Raw genomic sequence first — 12120 nt, forward strand, 5'->3', positions numbered from 1 at the left:
ATTCTTTCCTCCATCCAGTCATCCCTCCAGCCATCTACCCACCCATCTACCTACCATCCATCCATCCATCCATCCATCCATCCATCCATCCATCTAATCATCCATCCATCCATCCATCCATCCATCCATCTCTCCATCTATTCTTTCCTCCATCCAGTCATCCCTCCAGCCATCTACCCACCTGTCTACCCACCATCTACCCATCCATCCATCCATCCGCCCACCCATTCATCCATCCATCCACTCACTCATCCATTCACATATCCATCTATTCTTTCATCTATCTACCTGCTCTTTCATCCATTCATTCCTCTACAGTCTAATAGTGATAATCCTTCCTGACATCACATGCTGGATGCCATGAGGACACCTTAGACCAGGTTGTGAGGAAAGGCTTCCCAAGGAGGGGACATGAAAGCTTAGCCTAAAGAATAAGAAATAGTGGGCGGCAGAATGGCGTGTGTGAAGCTGTTGAGGTTGGAAGTAATTTGGCCATCCCCAAAGCTGGAGTGTGTGGTGAGCTGTGGAGGTTGTGGGAGGTGAGGCCAGAAACATAGACAGAGCTGGTGACACCAGCTGGGGGGCCTGGGGAGGGAGAGGAGGCACCGCAGGTGGGGACCGAGTGACCTCAGCTGGGGGAGGGAGGAGAGGGCCAGGTCACCAGTCCTCATTTGGCAGTCGCTGGTGAGCCACTCGGGGCATTAGAGCAGGAATAGATACATCTGCCCCAACAGAGCTGTGTTCTTTTCCCAGAAGGTGACTCAAAGAATGTGGCAGAACCTGGAAGGGGACAACAGAGGCACTTTCAATAAAGCAATGGCAGGCAGGTGAGTGGGAGGAGACCAAGATTGGTGGCCAGGGTAAATGTGGGCAACCAGGCGTCCTGGCAGCTTGCACCACCAGGTTGAGCAACAGGAGGGTGAGAGTAGCACTTTTCCTACTGGTACAATTTGAAATTCCCTTCTGCAGTAAGTCCTCACCTAGCATCATCAATAGGTTCTTGGAAACTGACTTTAAATGCAACGACGTACTATATGCACTGTATGTTGTAGAAGCTTAACTCGTTTGTTTTTTTAAGAGACAGGGTCTCTCTCTGTCACCCAGGCTGGAGTGTACTGGCACAATCATTGTTCACTGCAGCCTCAGACTCCTGGGCTCAAGTCATCCTCCTGCCTCAGCCTCAGTCCCAGGAGCTGGGACTACAGACATACACCACCATGCCTGGTGAATTTTTTTTTATTTTTTTATTTTTTGTAGAGATGAGTTCTCACTGTTACTCAGGCTGGTCTTGAACTCCTGGCCTGAAGCAGTCCTCCCACTTTGGCCTCCCAAGGTGCTGGGATTGCAGGCATGAGTCACCGTGCCTGGCCTTAAGTCTTGTTTATCTCCATTACCCTATGGTAAAATTGTTTTTGTTATATGGTAAGTCATTTTGCTTGAAGTTGCAGTTTCCAATAAGCTCTCCATGATGTTGAATGAGGACCTACTGCAATTTCAAGGCAGGAACATAGGAGAACTTTGTGTGTGATCAGAAGCGGGAGCAATTCTGTATCCCTCTGAATCAAAACCCAAGACCAGACTAGGTCACAACTTTCCTTTCCATTCCTTTGCCTTGATGTCTCCAGGAAGCCTTGTCTATCTCTTCTCACTTCTGTCAAACAATCCTGTTGGGTGCCAACTATCTGATGGTCATGGTTCCAGCCTCTTGGTTGCTCAGCGGTAGTTCATGCCAGGGTGGCATGGTGAACAAATCGCACAGAGCCCCTGCCCTCAGGGAGGCCACATCCTGGTAGGGGAAGGCTACACAAGGCAACAGATCAATCAATAGAAAGGCAGGTGTGGTGAAGAAGTGAACAGGCAATGTGGGGCAGAGTCCCTGGGCAGGGGCAGAGCCTGGGGCAGGGGCTGCTTCATTTGGGGGCAGGGAAGGCCCCGTGGGGGTTGAAGTCTGAGCCAAGATCCCAGGTGAGAAGGTGCTGCCCGAGGAGGACAGGCGCCCAGGTGGAGGGAGTTGGAAGAGTCAAAGTACCGAGGCGGGAGGGACGCTGGCTTCGGGGAGCCAAAAGAAGGCCCCTGGGGTAGAGACAGGAAGGTGGCAGGGAGGCTGACTCCAGAGGAGGCGCAGGGGAGGCACAGGCTTGCTCTCAGGTGCCCTCAAAGGTGAGGTGCAGGTGCATGCAAAGGGCCTTGGAGTTGCAGCCCTAAACCTGAAAATCCAGCCCCTAAACCCAGCCCTTGTGAATGCTGGATAGCCACAGAGGGCTAAAAGGAGCCCCTAAAAGCAGGTGACAGCCTCCCAGGACGTCAATGAAAAGCAAATGTCAGATTTCAGATTCCAGAGGCCTCCCGGAAAATCTGCAGCCCGTAGGGACTGATGCCAGCTTGTCTACTACCTGCTGCTGACAGGAGCTGTCTCTGGAGTAGGTCAGATGCAACTGAGGACTGAGCTTCTAACAGGGAAGGAGGAGGCCGGTGGATGAGGAAGAGGCCTTGAGCGGCAGTTTAGGATGGTTTAGAAGCTGAGGCTTTTGGCTGGGCGCAGCTGCTCCTGCCTGTAATCCCAACATTTTGGGAGGCCAAGGCAGACATATGGTATGATCCCAGGAGTTCAAGCCCAGCCTGGTCTGGCCAGCATGGCGAAACCCTATCTCTACAAAAAATACAAAATTACCCAGGCATGGTGGCGCACACCTGTGGTCCCAGCTACTTGGGAGGCTGTGGTGGGAGGATCACCTGAGCCCAGGGAGGTTAAGGCTGCAGTGAGCCATGTCTGCACCATTGCACTCCAGCCTGGGTGACAGAGTGAGACTCTGTCCCAAGAAAAAAAAAAAGTACAGCCTTTGGAGCAAGCTAGGCCTGGATTTCAATTCCTGCTCCACCACTGTGTGACCTTCAGGAAATAATTCCAGCTCTCCAAGCCTCAGCTTCCTCATCTATAACATGGGACTGATGGTAAGGGAGGAGTTAGGAACTAAACAAGATGATGCCGTGAAGATGTCACAGTGAGTTCAGAACTGGGTCTTCTCAGGAAGGGGCATCTTCCTGGTGTGTCTGGTGGTGGCGGTGGTGGCAGGGAGATGAAAGATTTGTGACTCTGTGGTCTGCCCTGCAGCGGTTCACCCTGATCCTTGTTACTTCCTTTCCAGCTGGGTTGCAAGAACATTCCTCCACTTTCTGCTAAGCCTTAAAAACAGATGGGAAAACTAGTTTGACCCTCAAAGTTCACATTCAGCTCAGCAGAGCAAGACCCCGGAGATGCTTAGAGACGGGACACCTAGCCGTCAATCCCAGTTTGGCCCAGCCTGGTCGGGCAACTTTGTGGGAGCCGCTTAACAGCTCTGGGTCCCTGTTTTACCATCCTGGGAGCAAGGCCCTGCCACTCCACAAGACCTCTGCCCTGGGAAGAAGCTGCTGCCCATGAAGCATTTCTGAAGCCCCTTTCTAAGACAAGGCTCAGCATCTTGATACTTTTGACAGATTTCTCCCAAGTCTGGCTCTAGGAGGTATGTACCCATCTCAAATGTTCCCAGAATAAATTCATCCATCAGGAAATGGAAATGAACTTGCCTACTAATGTGTGATTTCTAGTTCTAGCCACCTGATGTGCTGAGGCCTAAATGTTAGCAGATGGGAGGAGGCCACAGAACAATAAAAACAACCAAATAAGATGCTGAGTCTCTGGTGTTTTGTGATACTTTGTCACTGTTTAATTCAGGGGCGGGAAGCAGCTGGATATCGCTGGGATGACGTGTCAGCTGGGATCTGCTCCTGGAACCCTGTGTTAACATAGAGCCCCTGAAGCAGACCGTGGGAGGGGGATTTGTTGAAAGTGATTCATTAGGGAGGTTCCTGGGAAAAATCGGCACGAGAGTGGGGACGTGGAACGGGAGGAGACAGTCAGACGGGGGAGAGGGGACGAGGGCCCATGGAGGGCACCTTTGCTGCAATCCCTATGGGGGTTGTGGAGGAAGCCTGAGTCCCAGCAGGGCCGTCTCCAGGGCTGTGCAGCCTGTGCTGTCATCCAGAAGGACCCTATGCTTGGTTTAGTGATCTGCTGTCACCATTTAAAAACTCTTAGTCATTGTTGAACAAGGGGCCTGCTTGTTCATTTTGTAAATGATGTCAGTAGCCCTGAGCCACACGGTGGAGTCGGCCCCACTGGGGCTGGACAGCGGAACCCGAGTATGCGTAACGCTTCCAGCACCCATCGGTGAGTGGCGAGGCTCCCCTAAGGGAGGAGGCAGCCCACCTGCTGCCAGGGAGGGAGAGGTACAAAGGCACCCAGGGGGACGTGGGCAGAGCCCCTGGGGAATCTGTTCCACAATCAAGATTCCAATGGTGTCTGCACAGAATGTACACACACACATACACACAGGCTCGTGTGAGAAATGATTAAATTCAACCAACAACCCACTCTGTTCAAAACAACCCCATGGAAATTGGTACTAATCAATTATTTGACAGGATTCAACCTTTTCAATTCCAAAATGCACTGGTGTGGAGACAACACCCAAGTGTCTGCATTTGAAAAGCCCTGCCCGTGCACCGCCACTCACAGCCCGTGCACCGCCACTCACAGCCCGTGCACCGCCACTCACAGCCCGTGCACCCCCACTCACAGCCCGTGCACCGCCACTCACAGCCCATGCACCGCCACTCACAGCCCGTGCATCCCCACTCACAGCCCGTGCACCCCCACTCACAGCCCGTGCACCCCCACTCACACTCTCTCCCCATTAAATCCACATTCTCTTCAAAACACTCCAAATCCAGTTTCAGGTGGAGATGGGTGACTAACAGCCTTTGTGTCTTTGTCATTTCTGAGCACCAGGGCACTCATATTATTCAAGAATTATTTTCTTCTGGCTTTTGGTATGTGTGTGTTCAAGTGACTCGTGTAAAAGCCGTATAAAGGGGGCATTTGTCATACGGCCAGGAGAGGTTTTGACTTTTCCTTGGATGGAAAAGCAAGATGACATTCCCCAAGAGCAGCAAGTTCAACAAATACAACACAAGGAGACAAACGCAATCTCCATTTTGGAGGGTGAGGTTTATGTGGATTCCAGGCTTGAGTCCCTTCATGAAATTTTGGCACACGAGCTCTGTGGGGTAAGCTGGGGGTCACAGCCAGGGTCACCCATTAAATCATGGGTGCCCCACCTGTGCTAGATGGCTTGCTCTCACTGGCCTGGGGTTGGCTGAAGTCCCCAGGGCTCACCAGAGCTGAGGACAGAGGCCCTAAGGGACTGTCCACCCCCAGCTAGCCACATAGGTGGAAGCGAATAATTACAACTAGCAGAGACTCCAGGGGGCCCCCAATGTCTGTGCATCTCTCAGATAAGGAAACCGTGGATCTCAGAGATCTGAAAGGACCCACCCAAAGCTGCGAAGCCAGTAAGAGCCAAAGCCAGGATTCCAAGCAGGCAGTCCCACCCTACACTCAGGCTCCAGACACCCTCCTCTTCTGCTAGCCTGGCCTGTCGAAGCTGACTCCCTCCCGCCACTGAGGTGCAGAAGGTGTAGACAGTGTGCCATCCTGCAGAGGACTCTGGATTGAAGGGACTGAGCTGAGCTCATCCCTACTCCCTGGAGGGCTGCTGACTAGATGGGGTGGAGACACTGGAGCCTGTTTAGCCTGAGTTCCAATCCCGGGCAAGTCACTTGCCCTCTCAGAGCCTCAGTCTCCTCTTCTCTGAACTGGGTGTAATAAAAGTAGCTGCCTTTGAGAGTTCCTGTAGCTATTGTGTGAGATGCTATATAGTAAGTGCTCAGCACACAGGGGTGGTTATAATTATTATCATTAGCCTGGCACAATACACACTAGTTCTCTTAATACTCACAAAACCTCATGAAAAGAGTATGAACATCCGCATTTTCCAGCTGTGGAAATTCAGCCTCAGGGAAGTTAAGCAAGTTGCCTAGAATCAAAAAGAAAGCAAATGACAGAGCTGGGCTTTGAGCCCAGAGCTGCTGATGCCCAAGTCTAGACAGGCTGGTCCTACTTTGTGTTGAATCCCCACCACCAGCTGGGCGGCCCTCACAGGTTACTGAACATGCCCCAGCCTCAGGGTCCACATTTCTAAAGTGTCAGTGAGAACTCCAACCTCATTGTAATTATTACTGTGAACTTAATCAAGATCATATGAATGGGACTGAACTGTCAAGATGCAAATACCAAGGCCGGAAGGTGGTCGTATACTGCCAAGTGGTGAAAAGTAAGACCTGCTTTCTGCTCTCAAGGAGCCCACAGTCCTTGAGGGAGTCAGAGAAATAAGAGAGTTATGATTCAGGGTGGAGAAGGCACAGATGGGAGCAGGGGCAGGAGGTGCCGAGGGAGCCCAGTGAGGGATGCTAAACCTAGGCAGGAGGCAGGGAAGGGAGCAATCAGGGAAGACATCCTGGAGGTGGTGATGTGCTAGTTGGTCATAATATCTGAACATATCTGGGAACATGTGCATTTCAAGGGGAACTGCTGTCCGTTTGGCTCAAGGCAGAGGTTCTCAACCTTGGCACTACTGGTGTTTTGTGCAGGATCATTCTTTGTGGTGGGGGCTGCCCTGTGCAGTGTAGGATATTGAGCAGCACACCAGCCTCTACCCACTAGATGCCAGAAGCACCCTCCCCCAAGCTGGGACCACCAAAAATGTGATTTTGCCAAAGTCCCCTGGGGTACAGTTACCCGGTGAGAACTTCTGGTTTAAGCCCAAAATACTGAAGCTCGACTGCTTTGTGTCATTTCGTCCATCAGCAGGTTCTCCCGGGGCACTTTCCCTTAGGCTCAGGGTAATTAACTTTTCCGCTCACTCATCACTTGTTTATGCACTGACTCATGCACTCATTCTATCAAGTCATATTCCCAGGCATTAGCCACCTTTTCTTTAATCAAATCTGAGGCACCATTTTTTTTTTTTTTTTCACCTTTTGACATTCCTGAAGTTAGGGCTTGTCTTATGGCCACTGTCCTCCAGGCCCAGACACAATGGAGGCGTCATTGCCTGTACATATGAATATCGAAACATGTAGGCTGTGTGTCAGCACCCAACTTCCGGAAACAAGAGAGGAACCACAAATTCTGCATCACCAATGCTCTCAGAAAGATGTCCTACGAAATATCTCATTTATTGCACTTATATTTTTTATTTGATGCACACATAAGAATGATGCATGATGAGGCCAGGCATGGTGGCGCACACCTGTAATCCCAGCACTGCGGGAAGCCGGGCGCGATGGTGCACACCTGTAATCCCAGCACTGTGGGAGGCCAAGACAGGCAGATCATTTGAGGCCAGGAGATCAAGACCAGCTTGGCCAACATGGTGAAACCTTATCTCTATTAAAAATACAACAATTAGCCAGCTGTGCTGGTGCACACCTATAATCCCAGCTACTGGGGAGGCTGAGGCACAACCAGGGAGACAGAGGTTGCAGTGAGCTGAGATTGTGCCACTGTACTCCATCCTGAAGGACAGAGCAAGACTCTGTTTCCAAAAAAAAGAGAATGATGCATGATGAAAACCTATGTCCGTATAAGTCTAAGAGAGGCCTTTAATGACCTTGAAATCAAAAGGGAAAGAGCAAAATGGCCAAGTAAAAGCCCACTCCATTCATCTCCCCTGTAGGAACACCAAACTTTAGCAACTAACTACACACAGCAAGCACCATTACCAGAACAAAAACTCAGGTGAGCAATCACAGCACCTGATTTTCACTTCATGTTGCAGAAACAGGCATGGAAGAGGCTAGGAAAGACAGTCTTGAATCGCCAGTGCCACCCCTCCTTCATCCCTCAGCAGCAGCCATGAGGCATGGGGAAATCTGTGCACTTGGGAGAGGAGGACTGCAGCGACTAGGAGGCTTCACATTGAACTCAGTGCTGTCCTGTCACAGCAGAGAGCAAAGCCGTGGTGGCTTCAGCCAGTGCCCATGCACAGAGGGAGCATTCGGGCCAACACTAGGCAGAGGGGACTCACCCATCCCAGGGGTCAGAACTTGAGTTTCTCAGCAAGCCCTGCCACCATGGACTAAAGTGCTCTGAGGTACTAGGTAAACTTGAAAAGCTGTCTAGGACACGAGGACTTAATTCCTAGGCAGCTCCTAGTACCAGGCTGGGCTTAGAGCCAGAGGACCTGTGGGGCACCTGACCTAGGGCAACACCAGGCTTTGAGGCTAAGGGAGTGCTTGAACCAGCCCTCCTCCAACTCCAGGCAGCACAGTTGGCAGCAATGAAAGTGACTCCCTCCTTCTGCTTGGGGAGAGGAGAGTTAAAACTAAAGAGGATGTTACGTTGCATCTTGGATTCCAGCTCAGCCACAGTAGGAGAGGGTACTGAGCAGAGTCATGAGGCCCCCATTGCAGGCCCTAGCTCATGAATGACATTTCTAGGTACACCCTGGGCTAGAAAGGAACTCACTCCCTTGAAGGGAAGGACCTAGTCCCGGCAGGATTCATCAGACCCTGAATAACCAACAGTGATACCCAGGTAATATGCCACAGGCCTTGGGCCCTGAGATGTGCTGGTGTCAGGTGTGACCCAGTACATTCCCAGCTATGGTGGCTATAGGGAGAGACCCCTTCTGTTTGAGAAAAGTGGAAGGAAAAGTAACAGGGACTTTGTCTAAAGGGAGAGACCCCTTCTGTTTGAGAAAAGTGGAAGGAAAAGTAACGGGGACTTTGTCTTGCACATTTGGCCACAGTGAGATAGAGCAGCAAGCAGGCCCTTAGGGTCTCTGAGTCCAGGCCTAGGCTCTTAGACAGCATTTCTGGAGCTGCCCTGGGCCAGAGGGGAGCCCAATGCCCTGAAGGGTGAGTCCCAGGCCTGGCAGCATTCATTACAAGCTGATGGAAGAGCCCTTGGGCTTTAAGTGAACACCAGCAATGGCCTGGCAGAACCCCTGACCACGGGCCAGTGGTGATAGTGGCCACAGGGAGAGGCTCCTTTGCCTATGGAAAGGGGAGGAAAGAGCAGGAAGGACATTGTCTTGTGATTTGAGTGTCAGTTTAGCCACAGCAGAATAGATCATTAGGTAGATGTCTAAGACTGTAATTTCTGCCTCCCAAGCAGCATCTCTGGGCCTATCCAGGGCCTGAGGGAACTCATTGCCCTGAAGGGAGAGACACAAACCTTGCTGGCTTCACCACCTGCTGATCATAGAGCCCTAGGGCCTTCAGTGAACATAGGTGCTAGCCAGGTAGTGGTTACAGTGGGCCCTGGGCAAGACCCAGTGCTGTACTGGCTTCAGGTCTGAACCAGTGCAGTCCCAGTGGTGGTGACTGCAGGGATGCTTATTCCCCCAATCCCAGTTCCAGGTGGCTCAGCACAGACAGAGAGACTCCTTTTGTTTGGGAGAAAGAAAGATAAAAGAATAAGAATTGCTGCCTGGTAATCCAGATAATTCTTCCAGTTCTTATCCAAGACCACCAAGGTGATACTTCTATGAGTCTGCAAGAACCACAGTGTCATTGAGTTTGTGGCCCTAAGTCCCTTCAAATACCTGGAAAGTCTTCCCAAGAAGGACAGGCAGCCCAGGTCCAGTGGCTCACACTTGTAATCCTAACACTTTGGGAGGCCAAGGCAGGGAGATTGCTTGAGCCCAGGAGTTCGAAACCAGCCTTGGCAACATGGCAAAACCCTGTCTCTACCAAAAATACAAAAAGTAGTTGGGCGTGGTGGCATGCACCTGTAGTCCTGGCTACTTGGGAGGCTGAGGCGGGAGGATGGCTTGATCCCCAAGGTCAAGGCTGCAGTAAGCTGTGATCACACCACTGTACTCCAGCCTGGACAACAGAGTGAGACCCTATCTCAAAAAAAAAAAAAAAAAAGAAGAAGAAGAAGAGGAAGAAGGACAGGTACAAACAAACCCAGACTGTGAAGACTGTAATAAATACCTAATTCTCCAATGCCCAGACACCAACAAACATCTACAAGAATCAACACCATCCAGGAAAACATGACCTCACCAAATGGACCATAGTAAGGCATGAGGGACTAATTCTGGCACCTCACCATACATAAGGCACAAGGGATCAATTCTGGATAAATAGAGGTATGTGATCTCTTTCAGACAGAGAATTCAAAATAGCTGTGTTGAGGAAGTTCAAAGAAATTCAAGATAACGCAGATAAGGAATTTGGAATTATCTCAGATAAGTTTAACATAGAGATTGAAATTATTAAAAAGAATCAAGCAGAAATTCTAGAGTTGAAAAATGCGACTGACATACTGAAGAATGCATCAGAGTCTCTTAATAACAGAACTGATCAAGCAAAAGAAATAATTAGTGAGCTTAAACACAGGCTATTTGAAAATACATGGTCAGAGGAAGAAGAAGAAATAATAAAAACAGATGAATGAAGCATGGCCTACAGGATCTCAATAATAGTCGCAAAAGGGCAAATCTAAGAGTTATTGGCCTTGAAGAGGAGGTAAGTGCCTGCATCAAAAAAGAATAAAAACTTCAAATAAATAACGATGCATCTTAAAGAACCAGAAAAACAAGAGCAAATCAAACCCCAAATTAGTGGAAGAAAAGATATCATAAAAGTCAGAACAGAAATAAATGAATTTGAAACGAAGAAAACCAATACAAAAGATCAACAAAGCAAAAATTTGTTTTTTGAAAAGACAAATGAAATTGGCAAGCCTTTAGCCAGACTAAGAAAAAAAATAGAGGACCCAAATAAATAAAATGAGAGATTTAAAAGGAGGCATTCAACTAATACTGCAGAAATTCAAAGAGTCATTAGTAGCTACTGTGAGCAACTGTATGCCAACAAATTGGAAAATCTAGAGGAAATGGATAAATTCCTGCACACATAGAACCTACCAAGATTGAACCATGAGTTGGGTGCGGTGGCTCTTGCCCGTAATCCCAGCACTTTGGGAGGCCAAGACGGGTGGATCACCTGAGGTCAGAAGTTCAAGACCAGCCTGGCCAACATTGTGAAATCCCATCTCTACAAAAAATACCAAAATTAGCCAGGCATGGTAGCGTGTGCCTGTAATCCCAGCTACTCAGGAGGCTGAGGCACAAGAATTGCTTGAACCGCAATGTGGAGGTTGCAGTGAGCCGAGATCATGCCATTGCACTCCAGCCTGGGCAACAGAGCAAGACTCTGTTTAAAAAAAACAAAGATTGAACCACAAAAAAATCCAAAACTTGGCCGGGTGCAGTGGCTAATGCATGTAATCCCGGCACTTTGGGAGGCCAAGACAGATAGATTACTTGAGGTCAGGAGTTTCAGACCAGCCTGGCCAACATGGTAAAACCCTGTCTTTACTAAAAATACAAAAATTAGGCTGGGCACGGTGGTTTGCACCTATAATTCCAGCACTTTGGGAGGCCGAGGCAGGCAGATCACCTGAAGTCAGGAGTTCAAAACCAGCCTGGCCAACATAGTGAAACCCTGTCTCTACAAAAATACAAAAATCAGCTGGATATGATGGCAGGTGCCTATAATGCCAGCTATTCAGGAGGCTGAGACATGAGAATTGCTTGAACCTGGGAGGCGGAGGTTGCAATGAGCCGAGATCACACCATTGCACTCCAGCCTGGGCTACAGAGTGAGACTCTGTCTCAAAAATGATAATAATAATACAAAAATTAGCTGGGCACATTTGGGTGGTGCACATCTGTAATTTCAGCTACTCAGGAGACTGAGACATGAGAATTGCTTGAACCCGGGAGGTGGAGGTTGTAGTGAGCCAAGGTTGTACCACTGTACTCCAGCCTGGGTGATGGAGTGAGACTCTGTCTCAAAGAAAAATAAAAGAAAGAAATCCAAAACCTGAACAGGCCAATAACAAGTAACAGGATTGAAGTCATAATAAAAAGTCTCCCAGTTAGGAAAAGCTCAGGACCTGATGGCTTCAGTGCTGAATTCTACCAAACTTTTAAAGAAGAACTAATTCCATTCCTACTCAAACCATTGTGAAAAATAGAGAAAGGAATACTTCCAAATTCATTCTACAAAATCTTGATATCAAAACCAGACATAGACACATCAAAAAAAAAAAAAAAGAAAGAAAGAAAGAAAGGAAGAAAGAAAAGAAAAAGAAAACTCTAGGCCATTATCTCTGATAAATATTGATGAAAAAATCCTCAACAAAATACCAGGAAATTG

General features: G+C 49.1%; 1 protein-coding gene across 3 annotated transcripts in view; it reads left to right on the forward strand.

Annotated features, from left to right (window-relative positions):
• Positions 1–3671, forward strand: part of WFDC1 (WAP four-disulfide core domain 1) — a 31399-nt gene extending 27728 nt beyond the window's left edge. The window contains exons 6-7 of one of the 3 annotated variants that reach the window (XM_011942196.1): positions 754–831; positions 3147–3671. In XM_011942196.1, coding sequence (XP_011797586.1) covers positions 754–812 — 59 coding nt within the window. In that variant the 3' untranslated portion in view covers positions 813–831; positions 3147–3671. The remainder of the gene's footprint in view (positions 1–753; positions 832–3146) is intronic. The other 2 variants (XM_011942198.1, XM_011942195.1) reach the window with 2 other exon arrangements.
• Positions 3672–12120: the final 8449 nt, after the last annotated feature.

The sequence above is a fragment of the Colobus angolensis genome, unplaced genomic scaffold (genome assembly GCF_000951035.1).
Source record: "Colobus angolensis palliatus isolate OR3802 unplaced genomic scaffold, Cang.pa_1.0 Scaffold207, whole genome shotgun sequence".
Taxonomy (NCBI): Eukaryota; Metazoa; Chordata; class Mammalia; order Primates; family Cercopithecidae; genus Colobus; species Colobus angolensis.